General features: G+C 46.6%; 1 protein-coding gene across 2 annotated transcripts in view; it reads right to left on the reverse strand.

The window, feature by feature from the left end:
* The window catches only part of Snx29 (sorting nexin 29), a 525,079-nt gene that overhangs the window by 26,823 nt on the left and 471,136 nt on the right, over window positions 1-27,120 (reverse strand). For both annotated transcript variants that reach the window (XM_013517836.1, XM_005391150.2), the window contains exon 20: window positions 13,675-13,814. In XM_013517836.1, coding sequence (XP_013373290.1) covers window positions 13,675-13,814 — 140 coding nt within the window. The remainder of the gene's footprint in view (window positions 1-13,674; window positions 13,815-27,120) is intronic.

Genomic DNA, 27,120 nt, shown 5'->3' on the forward strand with positions numbered 1-27,120 from the left:
TGGTTCAATTCATCTGTGGGCCCCAAGACACTGGCTCAGGTGAGCTGAGAACCCAAAGTGGGGACAACTGGAATGTCCCTAAAATTTTTGCTAGTGCTATCAAGCAAAACAGCATGTAAGAATCTTCCATAGAACTTGCTGCTACTAGTGAAAAGACTGCTTATTTTTGGGGCCCTGGGTTTATAGGGCGCATACAAGCTTGGAGCTGCTAGCAGTTATTTTTCTATCAAACAGAGAGATCATGCCTGAGAATGAACACAACACTGAGTCCTATTGACATTATGAATTACTGGATCAGCCATTCCTGAACCCAGCCCTATTCTTGGACCTTATAGTTACCTAAGCCAGCTAATAAGTACTCCTTTTCTGCTAAGCTAATTTAAAGTGAGGCCCTGTAATCTTGCAAACTGTGTAGCCCCTACCGCTATACACCATGTTTCTGGGACTTTTAGAGGCTCCATGCTTAGCATTTTTGAGGATCTCTTATGAGTCCAGATAGCTCACTGAACACTTTTACCTCAGTTTATGACAAAGCTAATTATCTTTTTTTTACAAGCAGTGATAGCATAGTGTTTATAAGTTCGGGCTTTACACTTAAAGAAACCTGGGGTGAGGACTGCCCAGCCCCCATATTATTTTCACTTTACCTTCAAATGGCAGAATTTATGACTTAGACCCAATTCAAACAGCAGCTCTAAAACTCAGTAGCCATGTGACCCTGGGCAAATGGCTCCACTTCCTCACATGTAAAATGGGAACTTCTCTTCTGGTATAGATTACAGAAGACCTTGCATGTGAGATGGCTCACACAAGGCCTGCCACAGCCAGAGCAGACAATACGGCAGAACTGGGGCTAACTGGCAATGGGGACTGTCACTGCCACATTTACTTAAAAAACAAAAGAGAAAACAGAAGTAGTGTTACAAACATGAGCCTCTATGGTTTTTCTGGTAAACTCAGTCTCCTTACATGGACCTGACATTCTATCTGGGCCCTAAAATCTACTGTGGGCCATCAAGGATGATAGTTCTGGCTCATTGCAACAAACGTTCCCTAAGCATCTACCATTTTCCAGGCATTGTGCTACACAGTAAAGAGAAGAAGGCAAGGCTCCTACGTATCTGGACATTTCCATTCTAAGGGGCAAGAGACACATGTCCACAGGCCAGGTCAGCCAAGACACTGTGCCCTGACGGTGAGAGACAGGGAGATGGGGACCATGAGGGAAACCCCCATGCCCACCCAGAGGTAGTGGCAAGGATGCCAACAAGGAATAGCTCAGGAAAATTCAATGCAGCTGGCGAGGTGGCCAGAGTGTGCCCTCAGGGAGGGGCTGGCTGCGGACACTGTTCTGGCAGTGTTTGAGGGGGAGGATACTGGTCACTGTAGGACGGGCCCACAGGGAAATTCATACAGAAGAAAACTTGAACTGGAAGGTCCATGGTCCCAAGAGGGTGAGCAAACTACCAGTGATCTTGTTTGCTTGTTTTTCTGTCCTCTCACTGCATGGCCCTAGACATGGGGATAGTCATGGGAAGTGTGCTAGCCTTTACCTGCTCTCATAGTTTATATAAATGTGAACTCAAATGAGTCACAGCTCTAGGTGTAAATTTACAAGACTTAGAAAACTCAGGTGGAAATCTTTGTGCCTGGGTCTATGCAGAGTTCCTAGACCTGACAACAAAAACATGAGGCAGGAGTGAAAGGATTAACAAATTGGACTTTGTCAAAGGTGCTCTTATACAGAAGATATTGTTAAGAAAACCTTGGTGATTAGGTTCTCCTTGTGCTCTGCTCTGTGTGCCCCACTATGAGGGCTCTGCAAGGATGAGAGACCTGAGGCCCAGGCCAGCTGCCACTGTGGCATGGCATCCAGCTGGCTGACTTCTGACATGGAAGGGAACTGAGCCACAACCAGCTGAGGGCCCAGACCATCACCTGATGTGACAGCACTATGTTATTATTGCAGACCTATGGAAGTCCAAGAGGATGGCTCTCCACAAAAGAAGAGCATTTGTCTCCATTTTGGCTAAACCTGGCCCTGACTCCATATACTGATGTGTACAGAGCTGGCTAGTATATTTCTTTGTCCCCTCAATTGGCTTGAAGCAATGCAAATGGGTCTAGCCAAGGCGCTGATGTGTAGTTTTTAAAGCAACGCGACAGGTCAGTGATGTCTTGCCTGTAGCTTCCAACTAGCATGTGTGAGCTAGGCCCAGTGATACCACACTGTCCAAGAAAGAGGCTGTGAGGTCTCAGGGCATGAGGACTACACATCAAAGCTGAAGCACCGACTCCTAAACACAAGATACTTCCTCAAGCTGTGTTACACAGATTACTCTTTCTGCATACTTCTCTCTGCATATTGCAGAGGTGCTGTCTCGCCTCCTACCTAGCTCAACTCATAGCATTCAAGTACTTCCTGCCACTCTCATAGTCACTCATCCCTGAGCCACTCTCCTCTTCATAAATAAATAAAATCTGGGTTTGGCCCTCGGTCAAGGCCTTTGTTCCAGTTAGCCATTATTCTAACTGGACTTAAAACCTCCTTGGCTCTGCACAACTACAGATATGTATTTATCTCTTTATTCTTGCCGTGGGTGTATTGGAAGTGGCAGACTGGAATTACTTGTTGGAATTCCAATAACTTCTCCCTAGGATTAAAAATGTGGACTCCATCAGACCACGATGAGGTCTGGAGAGGGCTGGTTCTTTATATAGGGCACCAACCATCATGGGTGTCTTATACAGAGCATCAGCCCAGCAGCAGATAACTAAAAACCCGGTAAGTAACTGCTCTGTTATCACTCCTAGAAGAAAGTTATCACCAACCGAAAGTGCTTCAGTGGAACAAGACCATTCACGGTGTAAAGGCCAGCTGACTTCTGGTGTTCAGTGGCCATACCTCTCTGATATTATATTGTATTACTGTTTTTTTAACTAGGCCAAAATTGGATAGAGGTTATTATGCCCAAAATAACTTTATCTGCTTCCCTTTATTCAAACTGAATTTTCAGATGCTCCAATGTTTAAAAATAAAAGACATGAAATAGGGCAAGCAATTGTAATAATATCTAAGCTGCCAACTCACATCGTTTTGGAACTGAAGTGAGAGTTTGAACAAAAAAGTAGAAGATGTGACTGCAGTCAAAATAGCTTCCGTTGGAGAGGCACTTATGAGGTCTTTGTTACCAGCCTCATTTTACAGATGGGGATACAGAGGCAGACAGAAGTCAAGGCCACAAATCTGCCAAGTAGCAGGACCTGGAATTTGAACCCAGGTTTACCTGACTCAAAGACATGTTCTTTCTAATATATATCAAGCTGCTCTCTGAATGCAATAGGAAATTAACAGCAGAGCTTTGGCTTATCAGTTACAATGAAATCTGATCTTCTGCCACACTGCCTGGTTTACTAAGGGTAACAAAAGAAGAAGGTCCTCTACTGGGAGGATCTGCCAGTTTGCAGCCTGGTCTTTGGGCTCAGTGAATGAGAGCTTGGTCATGAGATGCTACCACTAAGCTCACAGGTCATAGGCCCTCCATTTCCCAGATGAACTTGACCAGTATCCCAAAAGACTATGGCCTAGAGACACACAGAAAACTTCATTTCTTCTCTTTAATGTCCGTAGTGAACATGCTTACCCTGTGTTCCTGAGTCTGCCCTGCATCTAGGGAACCCAGACAAAGATTAGCTGTGCACATGCCTGCTACCACAAAAGGCCACAACTGAGCTAGCAAGCTCTCACTCTGTTTCTGCTGATAAGTGCTGACCCTCCTGAGGCAGGGTCTATCAGCAGTCCCGTTTTATAGATGAGGAAACCAAGACACAAAACCTGCAAATGGCCTAATCCAAGATCACTGAGAAAGCAAAAGGTATGGCCTAGGATGGAGCCCCAGCCTGGATGCCTGCAGTTCTCTCTCACCACTGAAACTGTTCTGCCTGCATTCCCATCATGGAAGCCCTAGAACAGCATGGCTTGCTTCCTGCTGCATTAATAATTTCTCGACCTGGTTTCCCAGAACAAGCTGATTAGAAAAACACCTACAACCCTGTCACAGCAAGTCCTCATGTGTGAACAGAGGCATAAACATGGAATCCTGCTCTTACCCAGCAGTCTGCAGCCTGTTCTCCTGAGTAATGTTACTAAGTTCTCCTGAGTGATGTTACTAAGCCAGTGGGCTGCACGCTAAGGGGGAATATCTGGGGCTACAGCTGGGCTTTCCTTCACCCTTCTTTCTGGGCCAGCTCAAACACCACGGGCACATTAGACAAATGAGGGACACAAGCACACTGGATAGGGAAGGCTGGGCTGAAAATTGGTACTGAATAGGTATCTAAGATGCCTTTTTCTCAATAGGATCAAGGCCCTCAGAAGTTCTGTAACCTTCCCAGTCCCATTTTTCAGCCCTTTCTGCAACTTTTACTTAGTTCAAGAATTAACCCCAAGAGGAGGTACTGAATAGGACCTTGGACAGCACCAACCAGCCGCCACACAGCTGATTGAGTCAGCAGAGACCATAGAAGGGACAGGCTAGAAAGCCAGCATGCCTGTCCCCCTCCCCAGAACACCTCCTCAGGAGAGGCAGATGGTCAGATGAGTGTGATGATACCCAGGCTTCATTCCCTCAGGGCCCACAAGAGACCCACAGTTAAAATCCAGATTGTGGACAATCATGAAGCTGTTTAGGGTGCTCTATTACTGCTTTGCCTTCAGGCCATGGGCACAAGGCCTAGAGGCTTCTAGGTCCTAACAATTCAGCTATGCTCTCTGCTCCCCGACTCCCAGCTGTGACACCATTGCTTGGTCACGTGATTCTCTGTGGTTCATTTTGCTCACTTGAATAGGGAACAGTAATACCAGCCTCAAGGGGAAGGAAAAAGAACTTCATGAAGGTAATGCTGGCCTAACACCTGGCTGGCCTAAGTAAACATGGGGCTCCCTCTCCCATTTCCTTCTTGGGCACAGAACCTAAGTCTACAGCTGCTTTTCCAAGACCAATAAGCCAGCTTCTGAGGCCAGGGCAGCGCTCTGTGACTGTGGTACCAGGTTGAAGGTTCTCCACATCAGAACAAAATGGCCCACAGCATAGAATCAGGGCAGCCAGTGCTGTGGCCCCAGACAGCTGCTAAGTCCACAATCTGATCTGTTCGGAGAAGCCCTGCCTGTCAACAGGTAGGCCTGTCCCCAGTGAAGGTGTCTCCGCTTCTCCTCTTCTGCCCTTGATGATCTGTGGCATTCTCCCCACTGACAAGGGTCACAGGGAAGCCACCACAACTGTGCTGTACCACTGCTCCAGTGGGTCCTATGCCAACTTGGCAGCAAAGGCAGACAGCTTGCTGTTCTTAGGCTCTGGGACGAGGTGCTAATTGTGTAGCTCTTTCTCACTGAGGAGGCTTCTTTGGGAAACACTGCTCTCCTTGTGATCCTGACATAGTTCTCTCCCAGCTTTCCTTCCTCCCTTCCCCCTCCCTTGCTGGCTCTGTCCCTGGCTCCCATCCTTCATTGTCACCTCTTTTAGCTCTCCCCTCCTTCTGTGTGCGCCCTCCCCTCTACCACCTCAGCGAGGATCTGGAGCTTCTATCCTAAAGACTTTCCAAATTCCTGAAAGAGGGCTCTTCAGGATTTCTAATGGTGAAGTCAGAATTCCTGAGGTTCTCCAAATCAGAAGTTTTCTTAAAGTATTTCTAATAAGATATTTCACTCATTGTTATAGAAACCTAAGATGATCTGTATACAAGATAAAAAATAAGCAGTTTGGTTGGCTTTACAAAAAACTAACCCAGAGCAAATATCCAAGCACTGGGAAACACCAGTGAGCACAGCCAGGTGCAATGGGAACAGTCATGTGCCATATGAGCCTCCTGGCAAGGCTAACAGCACTACAAGAATCATGTTTGCAGAACTTGTTCGTTCTTGTAATATGACTTTCACAAAGTCGCCTATGCACATAAAAGTATTAGTATTTATTGCATTTTCAAGCATGACTCACTCTGCAGCAGACAGAACCACGCACACTCGCTTTGATCTTGGCATCAGCGCGAACTGATGCTGAGTAGTTGCATCGTGACCACTTCTCTCCTACGCTCCTGTCATTCCTGCAGCCTCGACCTTCACCTCCATCCCTGTTGGGCTGCACTGCCTACTGCATTCATCAAGCCAGGACATGATAATTATCCCTGATGTGCTGCAGGTGATAGCAATACTTATTCCCAATTTCATGACTGATTTCTCTGAAGATGTGAGATTCAGGAAAGTGCACGTTTCCTGAGAAACTCCAGGAATTGTTGCCTGATGCCAGCTCAGATGAGGTAATCCTAGGGACATTCAAACTTCCCCTTCCTGTCTTCTCCTTGCCTGGAACACTTCCAAGACCTCACAGAGACCAGTTTCTAAATCCAGCATCTTCTCTTTGCCCTGTGCCCCCTTAACTTTCACCCATTTGGAAACACAGTTCATCCTCTGGTTCCTCTTCACCATTGCCTCAACTGGCTATCTAGTTACCTACTCAACTGTTAGCTGCTCCTCATCCCCAAATGGTGATAATGCTGACCACCACCTTGCTGGGAGGATGATATGTGGAGGCCCCCTCCCTGTGTCTTTACAGATCTACTCTCCTCCTCCCTTGGGCCAGCATGATTTTCTGAAAGCTCAGAGGGAGCTCAAACCTGCAAGGGCTCCTATGTTCAGAGACCAAGACAGACACTCCATGAACACCTATCTCTTGAGGCCAGCCTGCCTCCCCACATGCCCCAATCACAGGGACTTCTTGAGCTTTGCAGCAGTTCCGCACAACTGGAAAGAATGGCTGACCTTTTGTGTTGGTTGTCAAAATCCTGGATATCAAATTGGTGTTAAGAGGGTGGGAATTCCTGTTATCTGCCCATGTTAAAGATGCACATGCCTTCCACCACACTGACTTCTAGAAATCAGTCCTATAGAGCTACCTGCCCCAATGCACCACCACTGAGAAGTCCCAGCGATACGGTTTGAGGGAGGATGACCTGCAAACCTCTTAAGTGTTTAGGTTAAGCCATGGTGAAATGAACCATGAGACAGCCATGATGGAGGGTACTATGCAGCTTTCAGAAGGAGTGAACCAACGCCATCCAATGAAACCAGGACCCTGTAGAGCAGTGTGTAGTTTAGTTTCATTTCGACTTTACATTTTGCAGTTACCTGAGAACGCTGATGGGAGGGTGTGCACACTGGATGTAACATCTCCTTCCTCATCCTTTATCTTTATGTAGCACTTCCCATATAGAAGTTCCTCACTTCTTCACAAGGCCTGCCCCTCCCCACCCCCAGCACCCTTTCTGCTGTGAATCAATTACACAGCTGTGGTGCTTGCTCCAGGTATTGAGCTGCTCTCCAGGCGTGACGTCTGTGCACTCACGGAACCCTCATGGGATGGCTGCCATTATCCCCATTGTGCAGGTGAAGGCAGGGGCGCAGGAAAGAGCAAACGACTTGCTTACACTCAGAGCCAGCTGGTGACAGAGCTGGGAGTCACCGAAGCCAGTCTGACAGCCTGACTAGGTACTCTGCAAATTTTCACTGAATATGTGAAGGGGTGAGATTTCTGCTTTATAATTGCAGCCTGTGAGAGCAGAGCCCAGGTCCTGTTCACGATGAAGCCTGCCTCCTGCCTCAAGTCAAACCCCGGCCAAAGTGGGCATATCTGCTGCACTCCACTCTCACCAAACAGCTCATCCCCAGTTACTTCCAGAGTCTGGCCACTTTCCACCCTGCTCCTGCCAGCAACTCCTCCTACCTGGACCCTACGAAAAGCTCTGCCTTGCCCCTCTCCGCTTCTATTCCATAACCACAGCCACAGTGGCATTTTCAAATGTCTCCAGGTCACAGCACACTCCCTGCTCTACGCCTGCTAGAGCTTCCCAGCTCACCTAGAATGATGCTGAAGTCACCTCCCTGGAGGGCCTACCTGATCCATCCAATGACCGCTCCAGTTTCACTCCCCTCCTCCCTCCACACTGGCCACACTGGCCTTTGACACAGCAGGCTTGTTCCTGTCTCTGGGTCTTCATGCTCACAACTCCTTTACCTGAGTACCCTTTCCCCAGAAACGCACAGCTGCTTCTTTCAAAAAAAGCATTTCCTGAGCATATCATGGGCAACCTCACCTGTGGATCCACCTAGCCTCTCGCTCTGCATTAGTTTTCCCTAAAGACCTTACATTTGGCAGAATATGGTATGTTTATTTGTCCATTTTTCATTTCCCCCATTTCATGAAGGTTTTTTTTTCTTTTTTGAGACAAGCTTTTGCTATGCAGTTCAGGCTAGCCTCAAACTCTCAGCGATCCTCCTGTGTCAGCCTCCTGAGCACCGGGATTACAGGTATGCAGCCTCCTGGTTTTTATTTTAGATTTTTCTGTTTGAGTACTCAGTAGGTGCCCAATAAACAGTGAATGAGTGAATGAAAAAGATGTTTGCTGAGCACAGGCCTCTGAGAGTGGCTTGCCCTATGTCCACTTGGCAGGGTTTGTCTCAAGTCCTTCTAGACCCCCCCACGTTTTGTTGCGGTCAGTGAAGCTACCCCACTGCCTCTTCCTCACTCTTTCTTATGGACTTGGTCTCCATTCCCCACCAGGCAGAAAGAGAGAGCAGGAAGGAAGGTGTAAGTACTGTGATTCGGGGATGCCTGGGGGCAGGGAGGCTACCTGAATGAGTGGCTGTCCCCTGGTCTTTTTCAAGAAGAATGATTCATTATGATCTTCCCGGGCAGGAACCCTTCAGACCCAGAGGGCCTGCAACCTGGGGAAGTACTTTTGCTGTGTCTCTTAACAACAGTCCCAGAAATAGCCAGGCCAGGTGGCTGGAGATGATGAAGAGGCAGTTTTGTATGTCATTGTTTTAAGCAAGGAGACGGCTGTGGATCCTCCAGAGGAGGGGCATTCCAGGACTGAGCATCCCAAGAATGAGGCTGTTTCCTGCAAGGGGCCCTGGACCCAGATGGTAGAGCTGCCATCCAGGAACAGGCCAACCTCTCTGCTGCCCGCAGAGCCAGGGCATGGCTGTTTCTTCCAGTTACCCCAGTGCAGGCCCTGAATCATTTTCTCTACACTGGGGGATCCTGGGTTGGTAAGGATGGGAAGGCTGCTTTTCACAATGATTCCACTTGTAAGAGCTACTGATCATGAGGATCTGCTATGTACTGACTAGTGCCTCCATCGCAGGGCAGCACAATGAATGCCTGCCTGCAACCTTCTCATGGAATGACTAGGCAAGTTACCAACTTTTCCTAAATTCCATGGTTTGTTGTTTTGCCTCTAAAGGTGGATGGGTGAATGGAGAGTGAGACAGATGTCTACAGGGTTTTGCAAAGATTTGCTCCTCCACTGGTCCTCCTGAAGAAGCAGCAACTGGTGTACAGTGGTCACTGTGCTGAGCACTCTTACACAGAAGATCACATTTAACACCCCAGCAAATAACACATACAGATGAGAAGACTCAGGGGCCGATCATCCTCTGTAGTTGCAGAGCTAGGGACTATTACTGGCCCCCAAGCCTCCATGCTATCCAGTTGTCTACAAGGTCTCAGAACCATCTCCCTTGGAGGCCAGGCAGCTGATATGAATGGGTGAAGAGGACCGCTGGAGATGCAGGAGGGAGGGGAGGGGCAGGTGCCCAGCTAGGGCACACTTCTCCACTGCACATCACTTGTGCGTATGCTTATTTTCAAGTTCAGCTCACCCCAGGACAGCTGGCCAGCTCCTGTTCTCCTTTCTGGCATCCTAGCAAAGCAGAGGACCATGGCACCCAGAAGGTTCTCATCAGTACCCCAAAACAATGTGACACCCATCACAGACTGACATTCCTGTTCGCAGTGAAAGGTCTCAATTTGGACTCTAGTGGCCCCTGGCAGTGTATAGATCAGGACATTTCATCCCTCCACCAAACTTAACTGACTCACTGGGAGAACACAGAGGTTTACATTTCAGCACTAAATGTACTTAGCAACTTTAAATGTAGCAGCAGATGGGGGTGGGGTGGAGATAGGGAAATTGTGGACCATAACTAAGACAGGGGCACATTCTAGTACCCTATGGGTCACACTGACACATGCAGTCCGAAGTGGAAAGGAAACGCCCTACTTCCCACCATCCTACTTTCCAACCCAAAGCTGTTGCTGGAATTAGCAAGAAAGGTAACAGGAGAGTGAGATGTTGGAAGAGAAAAATTCAACCTGCTGACTCCCCGAGGCTCAGATTTGCACAGATGGCAGATTGATTAGAAGTCATGATGTCCCTGCAGAACACAATGAAATATTGACATGGCAAGAAATGCAAAAGTGTGTGCAAAAGCAGGTCCTGTCTAATACTGGACTCCAGGGGGCATAAGCCTGAAAGTTTTAAGGCATATTTATGAGGAAAAACACAAGAAAATTCTATCTGCTAGCTCTGATCTCCCCTACCCACCTCCCCTCCCACTAGGGTCCCACAGTGGGAACTGGGCCACCAGCATTAGAGCTTAACAGTGGACTGACTGACAGGACAGACAGAAAGAAAGAAAGAAGCACACAATGGAAAGAAAATGGCACATGGATAACAGGGAATGTACTCAAATCCAACACCTAAACAAGCAGTGCCAGGCAGGTACTGCAAGTGATTGACACTACCTAAATAGCAGAAAACCAGCCAAAAACCTCAGCACATGGCTGGGAAGGCAGGGTCAGTGTCCAGGGGACAACGGGAGACAGAGTGCAGAGTGCAGAGTGCAAGGTTACCACTGACTGTATCTGAGTGCAGTGGAGAGGGTCGACGGGAGTGATCAATTCTTTGGATCGTTCAAGAGAAGTTTGGTGTCTGGATTTTTTTTATGATGCCTTCTAATTTTTTTAGATGTAGGCAACTACTTCAATTAAGAAACACAAATGAGTAAGATAAAACAAGTAGGGGGATTAGGTTCAATCTACAGACTGTTTTCCAACTATGCCCCTAAATCTGGGCACAGGTCCTACACAGCTAGGCTCCCTGTGTGCTGGGTGGATACCCTGGGATTGGCCAAGTGACTTTTCTGGGTTTCATTTTTCTCATCAAATATTACATAAATTTGAATTATTATTTACATTTAATGGCAACTGTATATAATTGTACCTAGTAGAATGGAGATTTAGTGCCCACCTAAAAGGCTCTCAGAAAGATGAGCTGAGATAAAGCAGATGAAACATTAGGTTGGGGCCCCTAGTAAGTGCTCCATAAACGGCAGTATTGCCTTAGGAAACAAGCCCGCTGAGGTTCAGTGACCAATGACCAGATCCTTTAGGATCTTGAAGCAATATTTGAAAGAACCAATGAAAATCTGTCAGTATTTACAAGAATAATTATGTTTTGCAGGACTTATTTCCATAGCCAAGTTATATATTTTTTTAAACTTCAGACTTCTGCAGCTAGGATCTGTAGCAGAGAAGCCAGCCTATGTTCTATAGGCACACAGGAAATCGTCACATGGAGATTCACCAACATGGGTGAGGCTTGGCTGCAGTCCATCTCTCCTTATCCCAAAATGAGACAAACTACAAATTTCAACTTGCAATTCCATCTTGCTGAAAAAAGAAAAAGATAGGAGGGGTAGCTTACTTTGGACTTGTGAGGAAAGCCAAGGGAATAAAGCTGTTTAATTTCAACTGGATATAGAACAATGTTTAGTGGAAATTCTGGTCATATTTTGTCATTTGCCACATGCTCCTTTTTTTAAAAAGCTCATAAATCTAAATCTTACATTCTCTGTGCTATTAGCATGAAAGCTCTCTCTCACTCAGCACTGATGAGTGGCAACCAGCGCATGTGACACACCAGCTGATACATGTGTAGCTGTTACAGTCCAGCAGGCTGGTGCATGGTGAACGCTAAACTGAAGTAGCCTGAACTTTCTGCTACCTATAAGAGGGGAGGGAGAACACCTCAAATGTAGCAGTGTGACCTTTCTGAAACATTTAGACAAAAAGCCCTTACATACCAAATACCCTGGAAAAAGGAAATTAAAGTGTTCCAAATGGTGTCTTCCATATGGGGAACCAAATAGATCTCTTTTATCACTGCAGCATAATACAATTATGTGTTCTCACCAAAATCCTGAAACAATTAGGAAAACATAACCATTTTGGCTACAATAAGAGGACCTAAGCAGATAAGGGAGACCTCCACCAACGTCTGACTGCAAGTTCACCTTGGAAATGCTGGGAGCATCCTACAGAAAGAAGCAGAAAGAAGTCTGTTTTTGAGTTACAACAGTATCTATGGAATGAAACAGACCCCTGTTCCCTCTATGTGCCATTTAAAGAACCAAAGTGAAAGAAAATTTTATATTTTCCCAGTAAACCACAGACCCAGACCACTGTTTCTGAACAATGAGTGCTACTATGGCTTATATCTAAAATGTCCCCTAAATGGTTTGTGTTTTCAGAGGTGGGACTTCTGCAAGATGAGCAGGTCATGGAGATGCTATATTCATCCATGGATTAATCTGTTGATGAACTCGTAACTGAATGTGCTGTTAGAAGGTGGGGTCCAGCTGGAGGAGTCATCACTCTGTCACTGCCTGTCTTTCCATCTCTGTGTCTGTTTGTCTGTCTCTGTTTCTCCTTCCTAGCTGTCATAAGTTGGACAGCTTTCCACTGCCATGCTGCTTCTGCCTTGGAGCCTGTGAGCCGAAATACACCTCTTCTCCTTTAAGTTGTATATATCAGGTATTTTGTCTCAGCAGAAAAAAAGCTGACTAACACAAGTCTCAAACCATCTTTGAGAAACACCACTTTTTTCTACAGATTTCCACATTCTGGGCTTCCATGATGATAATATTTTAAAATAATACCACTACCCTCTGAGGCACTTGAAGAATATTAAAAATCAAGCAGAGGCTTGTTATTATGATTCCCCTAATTCCAGAGATGTGAATGTCTCAAGTTAGGAACAGAGCAGACTGATTATTCATAAGGTGGTAACATCAAAGTGACCGTTCCCTGTCCCATGGGACTGCCCAAATAGATGCTTCCCAGTGACAGGACCAAAGAAAGTGAGTAGATAAAGTCAGCACAGGATGTACCAATGTGGTATAGGGCAGGGGAAAAAGGATCTGCCATACACCTTAGCAAGCAGAGGGCTAGTTTCAGAAAAACATCAGCATCTGTCCTGTTTATGGACAATTTGGAACTAATAATTTTCTAAGAGTATACCATGTAAACTTATTTAATTTTTTTACTTTTATAAAAGTAAAGAATTTGGACCTCATTTTAAGTGTCCTCATATTTAGTCATAGTAATATGGAAATGATGTAAGTTGACAGCTCTGGGAGTCTGAGAGTTTTTCCTTGGGTCCATCAACCAAGCTTGGGGAACACTGATAGACCATTTTTGCTTTGGGATGCCTGGGAGCTGAATAGAAAATGAATCTTTGATTAAGATCCATAAAAATGTGGAATCCATGGAGCCCTGAATTTACCTGTGAGCCTCAAATCAATGATGCTCACCTACAGACTGTAGGGACTGCCACATACAGACTGTAGGGACTGAGGCTGAGCATAGCTAACAGTTCTGGGGATACCTGAGCCACAGTGTCTGGGACACCACAGAGAGCCGCTTCCCCCAAATCCCAGAGATCTGAAAAGTAGTGCTTGGAGGTCCCCAGGGAACATGCCCACATGACAGTACTCACACGAAGAAAGGCACCAGCTGCACCAGAGTCTCCTTCTTGGGGCTGGCAGCAAACTCGGGCACCATCTGAATGACTTTGTTCATGACATTGCGCAGGTAACTCTGGAGCTGCTTTCTCCGTTCCTCTACAAATTTGGCATCCTGATAACACAGACAGAACATACGTGCTTAGTATGACTTCCCCACTCATTCAGGAATGCCACAGTGTGTGCAGTAACCGCTCCGCTTCATCTAGACAGCATCACCATGCCAACCAATCTCCATGGCTTCACCCATGCTACTGGACTTAGCAAAGGGAAAGATGCTCATGAGGCTACTATCATTAATAAGTTGGGGGAAAGCAGGTCCAAAACCCACATGGGGTGAATTCCTATGAGCAAATAAATGAGTGAGCACATGAGGATGCTAATCTCAGGTACCAGTGTGGTATTGAGGGCCAGGGACAGAAGAATGAACATAAAGGGTCAATGCTGAGTTTCTCTCAGAGTTCACAGGCCAGAGAGGAAGATACAAATAAATCCAGTGATCACACAGGTAAACATATAATTATTAATCATACTAAGTGTCACTTTCAAGAGCATGTGGTTAATTTTTCCTTCATAGTTTTTAATTACGAGTCACTAATCACGGATTAAGAAAGATTTTATTAACAAGCAAACAGTTATCACCTTTTCTTGAGAAACTAGGACATGTGATGGAGGCATGGTCCCCTGAAGGGCTGATCCTGGCTGGGGCTGGGAGTAGGTGCTCAGACCCCACCACTCAGCATGAAGAACTCAGTACTCTGGACCCCCTCACTCATTCCAGGTCCCACTCTACCATGTGGGCCTGGCCTTTGTAGGCACGGCTGGCTATATGGGCATGTGACCTGTGCTGTCACAGAATCTGTGCTTGGACCTGTGTGACAATCTGCTGTCCCACCTTGAAAACCTCAACAGTTGTAGAACAAGGTGCCATGTCCCAATTCTACAGTGAGTCCAGCTTGCATACCTCTGCACTATGAGACCAGCTCATGACAAAATCCTGGGCAGCACAGGCACTGGTAAAGGCTTTCTCTGAGAAGGTGGTGTTCCTTCTGGGCTGAGGACCAAGTGAGAGAATCAAGGAAGAGCAGAGAAAGGGCCATGCAGGAGTAGAGCTACTGCAACCGAACAGGAACACGAGGAGAGTCTTTAACACACAAGGAAGCCCTATGAATGGGCAGAGCTCCTCTCTGCTTTCCCTCGGCTGGTAAAGAGCTGGTCCAAGGCAGGGGCTCAGTGATGAGCTTTCCAGTGCACCTGAACAACTCGCCTAGTGCCCTGGCCTGTGAGGGAGTGATTCTAGAAAACCCTGCCAAGACCTCAGCATGGCAGGGGCGTTCTTTTGGAAGTGACACCTCTAAGCCAACGTGGGCAGTTAGCACGCACAGACACAGGATACTCAGTGAAACTGGAACTTCAGGAAAACAGCAAGTGTGTTTTCTGTGGAAATACATCCCATATAGAAAAACTTGCCCGTGTAGTACTGGGACATACTTATACTAAGGGATTACTGGTTGTTTATCTGAAATGCAAATTTCACTGGGCATCCTTTATTTTTCCTGGCAAGCCTTCTCTGAGTACCAGGCGAAAGGAAGAATAAGGAAACATCTGCTGTCAGCAAAGGCCCCTGGGGTCTACTCCAGTCACCCCATGAGGAGCTGCCTCATGGGGATCTTCCTCCAGAGGGGTGGCAGCACTGAAACTACCATGGCCACTCCACTGTCACTGCCAGTGCAGTCACAGACGGGTGGCTAAAATCTCATGCAGCTTGTCAGAGGTGGGCTAGGTGGGAGCAAGTGCAGACATCTGGCCAAGACAGTGAAGGGTCCCCCAGCCCACCCTAGAGCCACTGGGGTTCTATTCATGGGGTCTGAAGGCCAGGGTCTGTTCCTTGATCTCTGCCATTAAGCAATTAGATGTTCTTCCTTGGGAAGGTGGTTAATGTGCCAGATTAGTGTTGAATGGAGCTAATCAGACCTAGTTTTTAATCTGCAGAAGAAACTCTTAAGGACAGCTGAAGAGGTGCTCCTGCAAGAAGACGTGGAAGGAGCTCAGCCTCGAAAATGACTGGTGAGAGTTTCCTTTTTTTTTTTTTTCTTTTTTTTGGAAGTGGATGCTCAAAATACAGAACCAGAAGAACAACCAGAACAGATGAGAGATGGTCCCTTCTGCTGAGCCACAATGGCTGGTGGAGCTCAAAGAGGGTGAACACCCAATACTGAAGCCAGATGATTCCACACATGAGTCTAATCTGCCCATTGTCACTCTACTGGTGCCGCGTCCTGCCCAGTCCCACCTGTAACAGCAACTTAGCAGAAATGGAGGCTACCCTGGAGGAATCCTTGAGTACCATTCCAAGTGCCATTCCTCACAACGGCCACCCTGGAGCCTATGCCGGTCCCGCCCTGAGATCATCCAGAGTGGCAGCAATCTCAGTTTCACAACAGGCAATTGTTACCTGAGCTATTCAGAGTGAGCAACAGCATCTTCATTTATGTTCAGTGCCCCATGCCCTCTGCCCTCCCCATACTGCATCCTTCCAATGTGCCGGAGGCTCAGGTGGGAGGAACCTGCTGGAGGCTCAGCAGCAGTGGGGCAGGGGCTCATGTCTTCCACAAAGGAGCAATCATAACTCCCTCAAAAGAAGTCTCCTTCAGCCCACAGACGGGAAGTTGCAAGCTTCCTCTACACCAGCTCCCCCAAATGAGGACTCTCTTCGTGGAAATCCCACTTCCAGGTCAGCTTTAGCAGGCGCCATTCCTGTGTGAACAGAAGGACACCTGGAGGGACACTGTTCCCCTGGCTCTCCATAGGAACCTCAGCCTGAACCTCTGCGCACAGTTTGGCAGAGTAGCCTGAGGTGTATAGGAGACCTCAGACATATTCATGGAGGGCTATGTTCTTTCCTGTGACTCTATTTTACTTATGAAAAATTTAAAGATGCCAAAACAGACATATGAATGTAAATAACCATTTATCTAATAAAGTCAGCCCTTTTTCATACTTGTTTCATTATTTTTACCTTTTTGCAAAGGTGCAAATTGAAGGTGTTTATAGTCATAATGGTATTTCTTAAGTACTTCAGTGTACATTTCTAAATACTTGGAACATTTTCCTATTTAACAACACCACTGTCACCTCTAATAAAATTATTGCTATCTGGTTGGTGTTATCTAATAGCAAGTCCATATTTATTAATGTCTGACTTTTCAAATGAGGTTGCTGCTTCTTTTATTTTTACAGAGGGGCAGCAGCTCATCTCAAGAAGCTGGTAACTCATCAGCAGGTTGAGGTGACGCTGCTCAGAATAGAGTCCCAGGGGGATCAGTGCAGTTCAGACTAAATGTGACCCACAGGGTATGTTCTGTATGGCCACGCTGATGTTTAAAAAGCATTAAAATCCATATTCCTGGTTTCTCTTTAATAAGGAGCAGCCCTGCCGGTGTACAGGAGTTGAGCAGCAGAGGTCCGCAATGGCTGGAAGCACAGAGCCACCATCCTTCCCAGGCTGCTCCCCCTAGACCCAACCCTGCCTGGCTTCATGAACCTGAGTTTTCAGTCCCTCACTGACACCATGTACACAGACAGTATGACTGGCTGGGGCCCAACAAACATATCCAAGAGGCCATATTATGTCCAGTTCCCGTCACAAAATGACATTTCCTGAGGTTGTCAGAGGTAGTGCAGTATCATTTCCCAGTTCTGGGGGCATGTGGCTGAACCAGCTGGAGGCTTGGGTTTCTCATCTGTGAAGGGAGAATAAAGTAGTGCCCCTCATTTGTGACAACCCAGGCTAAGCACCTGGTCTCGAGCATGGCCTGCAGACCCTGGGAGGGTGCGGGTGATTCACAGTTGTTTAGCTGGGATCCTTTTCCTTAAGGACTGTATATGTGTAGAATGGGGTAGGATAGCCAGGAGGAAGTGCAGGGATGTTATAATCCCCAGGCACTCAGGGAAGCTTGCAGAGAGGAGGACCAGGTTTGTAGGAGGGATGGAGAGGATTTTGGTCAGAGGATGCTGTTGCTTCAGCTGGCTCTCAGAAGAAAGGTGTACGTCCACTAGGCAAGCCAAGAAAGTACTCTGAGAGTAAAGGAAGGGTATGTAAAGTGGAAGGAATAGCAAAATGCAAAAAAAGAATTTCATAAGCAGAAGGTCAACTTGCTAGAGCAGCAGACAGAAAGGGCTATTTGGTCAGGCATCCTGTTTTCAGATCAAAATATCAGCATGAGTCCCCTCATGCACAGCTTTGTAGACCACAGAAAGAAGTTCAAAGGGGAATAGAAAGCCAGAGGCATTCAGCAGGGTGGCAATGGGGGAAGGAGGCTGCAGCAGCTTTGGTGGAGAGATCTTTCAAAAATTATCATGCCACTCTCTCACTTGGAATTTATCAATGATTCTCCATAAACTTTGTCCACCTCTCAATACACTGACAGTACGGCTCATCAGAACGGTTGTGATGCAGCTCAGCCTGCTATGCAGACCCAACCTCCTGCCACTCCCAACACCATCAAACTTCAGCATCGCTGAGCTTTCTGGCATCCTGTATACAGTCTCTAGATATCTTCAACCTTTGCCCTGACTGTTCCCTCAGTGGAAATGCCTTGCCACAGAGGTCTTGGTTCCTGTGCCACTGTCTCCAAGAAGCCCCCTGGACACAGCACCTAAGGTCATCCAGATCCTCTTTGCCCAGCCTGTTCATTCTTCTTCAGAGCACTCACTATGACCTGGAATATTCTCACTCCTTCACTCAGTGCATCTTACTCTCCATCTCTCCTGCTAAGTACACTGTAAATTCCGCATAGGCTTGGATCTTATCTGTCTGGTTCACTACTTCATCACAGACGCCTAATACAGTGCCTGAGGATTGTAAAAGACTCAATAAAACAAACACTTCTTGAAAGAACAAATAAATGTGGAAGGTGGATTTAAAAGAGGCAAATGAGGCTACCATTGAGAATGATTTGGAGGCTACTGCCAAGGCCCAGGTGAGAAAAAACAAAGGCCCTGATGGAGAAGCAGGATGGAGAAAGCATGGCTGGCCTGGAAAATAGTTCCTTGGTTCCCGGTGCCTCTGGGCAGGGAGGCAGAGGGCAGACGACCAGGTTGTAAGTGAAGTGGTCCCTCAGAGATCTGTCTGTCACAGTGGGCACCCAGGATACAACCATCTTGTAAGGGCCTACCCCACTGGCCGGGCAAACCCTTAAAGGGGCCTGAGGTCACTTGTGAGTTTTCTGGTTGGACTCCTGGGGTGGCAGCCAAAACATGGATTAGAAGTGATAGGACTGGATGTAAGTCCAGGATGTGGAATCTGCTAGATTCCTCTGTGGCCATTGAATAAGCCCTTGTTATTGTGGCCCTGTTGCCACTTTGTGTGGCATTCTTATCATAACACCATTGTCAATTATAGTTAAGATCTATTAACAGACAACACTGGGAGGGGGTCCACTTTAAAAAAGAACACTCAGGACTTTTTAAATGGGAGTACTTTTTCGCTGCTGGAAAGGTTTATTTTAAACTACCAGAAAGTAAAGATACTATCAAATGAAGAATAACTATTCTAAAGCCAACACAACATTGTGAACAAGGCCCTATCCCCTACAATTTCCCACATTGTCCCTGGTAAGTGTACCTTCAACATGGACACTCCACTTTCCAGTGGAACCTTCCCCAGGGGCTGTCCTGCATGTGAGTGGTTGGACAGACAAGAGTGGACTGGTTTCCCAGAGTTCCTTTCTGTTTTTCTATAAGAACATCATGGCTTTTTATAAAATAAATAGAAGATCTAGTCCATCTGGGCAGCAAGCAGCTCGGCCCTATTGAGAGACAGCTGTTCCAGAGCCAGCTGATATGACAGCTTGTCAGTGGCTAGAGCATTACAAAACTTTGATTGACTCCCAAAGGGTGCAGCATTGGAGTCTTCTGGCATTCAGTGTCCACTGTGATGAGACTGGCTCACCAACCCCATTTCCTCTTCCTCAGCACACAGGAAGACCAAATTTCCCTGCACGTCTCACAACTACAGAGAAGCCATAGTCAGGTTACCATTACCACATGTCAGGCAATGGTAATAGATCAAGCTGTACCCAGTAGCCACAGTCCTGTCTCTTTTCTCTTTCCCCTCCTCTGGGAATATGGACACCATATGAGAAGATGAGGAGATGTCAGGACCATACAAAGAAAGGATAGCCACTAAGCCACCTCTTATGCACTGGACCATGGCATAAGAAATTAACTTGTGCAGTAAGCCACTGAGTTTCAGACTTATGCCACATGCTGGTTACAGACACTTGTGTCACCTATCCTCGTTCCCACCCAACTTACTCAATGACTCTTTGCCGCACACTTGCCGACGTCCAAGGTCCTGTGCCTTGAAGGAATGTACCCTGGTAAACAGATGTGTCAACATCCTCAAGCAGCCCTGTTCTAGGACAGACAACAAGCAGAATACAGGAGTACCAGATGATAACTGCGGGATGAAGACAGCCTTGGCCCAGCTGAAGAGGAAAGGATGACACCAGAGGAGGTGGCTCCTAACAAGTAGCCTGAAGAATGATGGGAAGGAACAAAAAAGCAGGTAGACCTGTAAGGAGACAGCTATGGTCCTCCAGGGAGGAGGACCAGACTGGAAACTGGGGCAGCAAAGTGAAGTGGTTGAAAAAATTTGAATCTGTTTTAGACCTAACAGCCCAGGTGAAACTTGCTGATGGGCTAGAATCATTCATCTGACCACTCAACTCTGCAATGGCTCAGGAATTAGCTCGTTCACTCATCAGACTTTCTCTGGTGGCCCATTGTGAGCTAAGCTCTGTAAATAAAAAATAAGACCAGGGTCCTGCCTTTGAGGAGCTTATAGTCAGCTGTGGATCACAGACAAATCAATCATTACAAAACAGCATGATGGAGCCATGATACCTGTTTGCTAAAGGTATACACCTGCTCTGCTATAGGAGAATATTGGGGCAGGGAGTGATACAGCACACAGAGAGCTGAGGGCTATATCATACAGTCATCATCACAGTAGTAGAAGTAGGAACAGTGAGGTGGCAGCAACAAGGAGGAGCAGTTGCTGCAGTGAACATTTAGCTGGTATTTCTTCTACCAGGCAGTGTACTGAATATCCTGATGCATTGTGCACCTTTTTATTTCCTTTTCAGCAGCCCAGTGAGGTAGCGGCTCTTCAGTATTGCCCCTTCAGCAGGAGAAAAATGAGACTCAGAGAAATTAAGGACCATGTGCTCAGATGCACAACTACTTATGAGTAAGGGTGGAAGAGGAGTTGGTTTAGGAACCCAGATGCCTGAGTCTTTACCTACACTGCCCCAAGACAGAAGGAAAGATGTTTCAAGCAGGGAAACCAAAGACAATAATCCAAAGGCCATTGTCCGGGAGGAACCATCGGATTCAGGAGCAGAGGGGAGTTGGGGTGCACAGCTGGAAGTGAAAAGCTGAGGTAGTCCTGGGAACTCATGTTACAGAATCTGAACTCCACCCTTGAGGTGACTGGTATTTTTAAGCAAGACAGTGACAATCAGCCTTCCCTTCTATGACACTGAAAACAATTCTTATGCATCTATTTATTTTTTTCCCTTTAGACAGGGTTTCACTATGTAGTACAGGCTGGCCTTGAACTGACTGTTAGCCCAGGCGGCCTCAAACTTGCGGCAATCCTCTTGCCTTAGCCTCCCAAGTGCTTTGAATATAAGCATGTGCCAACACGCCTGGCACTGATGCTTCTGTTTTTAGAAGCCGCTCCATTTGGTTGCTGGAGTACTAAAGCCTGCCTTCCCTCTTTCAAGCATTAGCCAGCTGGGAGGTGAGGCTGCGGCTAATCTGAACTGCAGGCCCAATTCTGCCATCCTGAGATGCAGAGAATGAGCTGAAATCCATTGCAAATACATGCAAACCCATGCACTTTGCTTAATTACAGGTTAATGCCTGGGTTCACAACACCAAGGCCTGACAGTTGTTTATAGGGAAACCATTATACAACTGTTAATTGGAAACTGAGGAGAGAAATTCCTGTTATTACCACTTTAAAAAATTCTCCATAGAGACATCTGAGTATTAACAGCTGGCTATTATGGGCTTCCAAACACCATCCAGCCCCCTTTGTAAGTTTCTGATCAGGTATTTTTGGCAAAGCTGCATGAGATAGCCTCACCTGAGATACTGGGGGAAACAACAGAATTACAAACACAAGAAAGGAAACTGCCCTAATCTTTGCACAGGGACTGGACTCCACATGCTCATGCAGGGGGCTGATGTTCACACTCAGGAGAGCCAGCCAGGTGAGCGACCTGGTGGAGTGCTCTAAATAAGATGTTGCACTGGTTTAAAGAGCTTCTTTCTAGGTGATCATCAGCTATGACACATCAGGCAAGGAGAGATGGCAATGATGCAGGCTCTATTCAGAGCAGTTTTGCTAGGGGAGGGCAAGATGTGTCTCTGAAGCATCTTGAGTTAGATTCTTCTGTGTGTCTGTGTGTGTGTGTGTGTGTGTGTGTGTGTGTGTGTGTGTTTTGTACCAGGAATTGAACTCAGGATCTTACACTTGCCAGGCAGGTGCTTGTGCCACTGAGCTATATATCCCCAGCTTAGAGACCCATTAACTTTGAAGAAAAGTCTCTGCTCATCCTGAAGGGACAAGGAAAGCCTCCTGAAGGCCAGAATTATGGTCCCCATTTGACAGCTGAGGAAACTGAGGCAGAGAGGGAAGAAGTACCTTGTCCTTAAGCCAGGATTCAAACTCAGGTAGTCAGGTGCTGCCTGTAAATACTTTGGGACAAGAAGGGGCAGTCTTCAGTCTTGAGGCTGAACGCACACTAACCCTACTTTTTAAAAATCCCTGGGCCTTCCAGGATGAATGTGAATAGTGAGTGGGTAGTGGATTTTTTGGGTCCTCTGGAGAGGATCACATCCAAGATCTGATCTCTTTCACTTTGAGCAGAGAAACCTTCAGTGGCTACCTGGGCCTTCAGGATCAATCTCAAGTTTCAAAGCCCTTCATCTCACCTCCCATTGTCTCTCCAACATTATCTTCTGCAAGGTTCCATCCTGGCCCTTTTCACTCCCAAGGAGATGCTGACCCCAGACTCAATCTTGTGTCCACTGTAAGTGCTCACCCACGGTGGGGAGAAAGCCAGCTGCTCGCTGTACCAGGGGGCCCAGAACCTGCAGTGATTTGGCCCATCCGCTTATACACATCTGGTTCTCTCTGTTCTCCACCAGCTTCTTGAGGGTCTTACCTGTTTGTAGCACCTGGCATGGTGCTGGGTCAGGCAGACACTTTTGTGAATGTTACAGCTGTTACCTGAGTGGCTTATGAGCAGCCAGGCCATCTCTCTGCCCATCCCCACACCCTCCAGTGGTTTTCTGGTCCATCCGGAACAGAACCTCAGTTCTCACTTGACACCAAGGCCACCCACTGCCTGGTTCCTCCCATATTCTCTGACCCCATGTCTTTCCACTCCCCTGCTCACTCACTCCTGAGCCACCTAGACTTTGAACATGTGAAGCACACTGCTGTGTATGGACCTCGGACCTCTACATTTGCTAATGCTTCTATCTGTCACACTCTTCCACACAGCTCATAACTCACATCCGCTCACTCTCTTCACATCGCTGCTCAAATGTCCTTTCTCTGAGAGGCTTTCCTGTCCACTGTGTCTTCAAGAGCACAGCTATCACTCCCTATCCTTTATTTTTCTGCATAGCAATGACAATATCTATCTCTAGTACCTGTCATCCACTAGGTACTGATAAGTATTTATAAACAAATTATCAGCTTACCATTTTACCTGCGTACCAGGTCATAGGGTTTGCCAAATGCCTCCCTCTGGAACTTACACCACAGACTTAGGGCTTCTCTACAGCACAGCAGACACATTACCCTAGTCCCCCGAATGGAAGCACCTGGCTAGTGTGCTAAGGGCAAATGCACAGGGATCTAGTCTTACCCAAGAGCAAGATTAGAGATTTCCAGAATCCTGCAGGGCTATGGGTCCTCCTGCAAGGCTGACCTCTGCAGCAGGAACCTCCAGCATGAACACTTCCACTACTGCTCCTCCGTTTCAACCTTAGTGCTGCTTTTTAAATCATTTGGGTCCAGGAGCCACAGCCCTTCTCTTAGGATTTTGTTTGAGCACCTTAAAGAACTTGATTATTTTCCTCCTTTTACTTTCTCCCCATTCTTTCCCACTTCTACTGTTAAGTCAACAACTGCTACTGTGGATTTGTGAATGGAAAAAATATAATGCCAGGGCAGAGGAATAAGGAATCATGATTAGACAGTGACTAACATCATGGAGCTCACAGGAAGCATAGGCCCTGAGCTGAGAGACACTATTATTACTATCCCCTGACCCCCCTGTCCACAGATGAGGACACTGAGGTTCCTAATGGTACACTGCACATCAAGGGTCAACAACCAGAAAGCTGTGGTACTAGGATTTGTGCTCAGCCTGTCCAACACTAGAATCTTTGCTCCTAATCACCTGGCAATATTTTAAGTAATATTTCCTTATAGGAGGGAGAAAAATCAACATTTCTCAATGTCAGAGAGCTAAGCACATCCATAGCTGGAATCTCAGATACTCCACTGAACAACTCAGCACCTCAGTACTTTCATCCCTGTTGCCCGGCAGGGAGTGGGGGGAAAGGCTAGGATTTAAGTTTTGTTACCTAGTTTTGTTACCTTTCCAAGGCCATATGAAGGCTCAGTCCCCGTCCTGTGTTTCCACTGCAATACATCACTGCCCCTATTTTTTGTAGAAAGTGACAGGGCAGGAGCAGGGACAAAGAAAATCATGTACTAGCAGGGAGCACAAACTCCCAAAAAACTAAAAACGTCCTCACAGCAGACAGGCAAAAAATAGAAAAGTAACACCCAGCACCTTGGGGCTCCCTGAAAAATGTGGTGCTCAGTATCCCCTGTACCATCCTGTTGCGGGATCCACAGCTCAGCAACAGAAGAAAGGGCCTTTCACAAAAAAGCCCTATCATCACTCTGACTCTCAAGTGAGCAAGCAGATGGAAAAACCCACCCAGACTGCTGGATCTGTTCCTTGCAGAGCTGGGGTTTGAACCCAAGTCCCCTGGCTCTGCCATCAGCACATGATAGTGAAAGGACAAAGGGACTGCTGAACACCCACTTGTCTTACAATTGTCTCCTCAATTACGACTTCCCATACAAAGCACACAAAGACTTATGACTAGGCCAGCAGCTCCCAGGCTAGGTTCTGATGGACTCTGGGTGAAATGCTGCCTGCAATGTGAAGAAAAAGGACAGACTCAAGAGGCCACCACAGACCCAAAGGTTTTCTCCACACTCTTTTCATGGAGGAAGCCCAGGAATCAGCACCAGCACCAAGTCCCAGGTTGTTCTTCCCTCCTCCTTGTCCTCAGTCCCACAGGTGGCTTGGGAGAGCCCAAGGCTTCCTGCCCAGCCCCACCACTTTATCTTACTTTCATATGGGTGGGGGTGGGGTGGGGACAGTGTCACAAGTCAGAAACCGAGGACTATGCAGCTCCAGAAGGGAATGCCCAGGGAAGAGCTTGAACACTATGAAATGGCTTCCACATGGGCTAAGTGTCAGACCTGAAAATAAATTCTTTCCCTTAGTGTCTCTCCTTTCCTCTGGGCACAGATGTAAATATCTATGGTTGGATGAATCAACAGAACCCCATCTGCGGGAGGGTGGGTTACAGAGGCTGCATGGCAATGTCTTCTGGACACAGTGGCTTGTTGCCCCATAGGCAGGAGCCAGTCCGCCATGTCTCTTCTACCCTCCATGGTGCCTGGCACAGGCTGCCTCAGTGGACACACAAATTATTCCCATGGCAGGAAAACAGCAGGCTCTAGTGCAGTTAAAGCCTATTTTTCTGTTACTGACTTTGTGGCTGAGGGAGACTGGGGCTGGACAGCTGGGATGGGGGGTGGGAGAGACTGGTTTACGCATTAAATGAGAATGACTCAGAAGATGCTGTCCATTTACAAATGTGTCTTTTCCACGATTGGCAAATCCCAGTGTTAGGAGAGTCAGGCGATAACAGAGGCAACTGAAGTGGCTGGTACGGACAGGGACAGCTGGAAAGGGGCAGCCAGGACTTGATTCCCAGCATGTGGCCCTATGAGAGAGTGGGGACACTACTGCCAGATAGCTGAGATTTCAATGTGAAAGCTCACATTTTAAAATGTTAAAAATCAGCTATCTATAAACAAGTGTAAAGACCATGTCAATCAAGCAAAACATAGGCCCTGTAAAACCACTAATTTAGACCTGTGATCTTATCAGATGTCTCTCAATTTACAACAGATTCCACAAACTCACAGCAACTAGGGCTAGCAGGCAAGGAAATTGAACCAGTTACTCCACCTCTCTGGACCTTAATTTTTCTGCCTGTGCAATGGAGACTTTTGCACTGTCCTTCTCTGGAGATTACTATGTGACCAAATGAGACGATAAAACTTTTAAAGGAAAAACAAGAGCTGCTTTCAGCATATAATAGATATTATACAATGAATTTCCTTTTTATTTATTTATTTTTAATTTCCTTTTTAGAAAGAAAGCATAATTTAGGATCCTTATACCTTTTTAGCAGTTCACCCATATTTTTTCAAATTAAATAACCTAGTAACTCCACTCAGGCTGTCTAATCTAGAGAAATTCTCATACTGAACCACAGGATCATATAAAAGGAGACTCTTTATTGCCACTTAGATCACAAAATCTAAGAATATGGACTCTGGTATTCCTGGGTTTGAAGGAACATCATCCTACAAAATGGATTCTTTCACAAATGTATTATAAATGCTAAATCAACAGAAACAGCAAAGTGAACAGTGCAAGCTCCAGCTAGAAACTGATTAAAAGTGGATATCTTTTGAAAGGGTGAATGTTTTTTTACTGGCATAAAATGGTCTAAGAATAAAGTTTTCAATTTACTATAAAACTTTTTCCTTACTGAAAAAATAAAGAAGACTTATTGTAGCGTTGTTTGGAGTGGTGGGGAACCAGAAGTCACTTAGGGACTATCCAGGGGGAAGGTCAGTGAAATGTGGTGAGGCACCCCACAAATGCAATAGAAAAGCAAGTGTAGGTTGCACAGACACAGTAAAGAGCATAAACATGCTGCTGAGTAGAAAAGTGAAAGAATGAGAACTACACATTATAACAGCGCGATCTCTTCTCAAAGGGAACACTTTCACAGATAGAGACCCACTGCAGCAGCTGCTTGTGTCAGGAGAACAGAAGGCTGACGGGGAGAAGCTATAACCAGTGCTGAGGTTAGAGTGACTGGGAGGACAGAGTGGCAGGAGCTGAGGAACAGCAGTGACTCACTTTTTTGTAAGTAAGGTCCAAAGAGAAAACAAAGAGGAGAGAGATTTCTTGTCTACACCTGTCTACTACTGAGACCTCCCTCCA

This window comes from Chinchilla lanigera, unplaced genomic scaffold (genome assembly GCF_000276665.1).
Source record: "Chinchilla lanigera isolate Chin_1 unplaced genomic scaffold, ChiLan1.0 scaffold00041, whole genome shotgun sequence".
Lineage (NCBI taxonomy): Eukaryota > Metazoa > Chordata > Mammalia > Rodentia > Chinchillidae > Chinchilla > Chinchilla lanigera.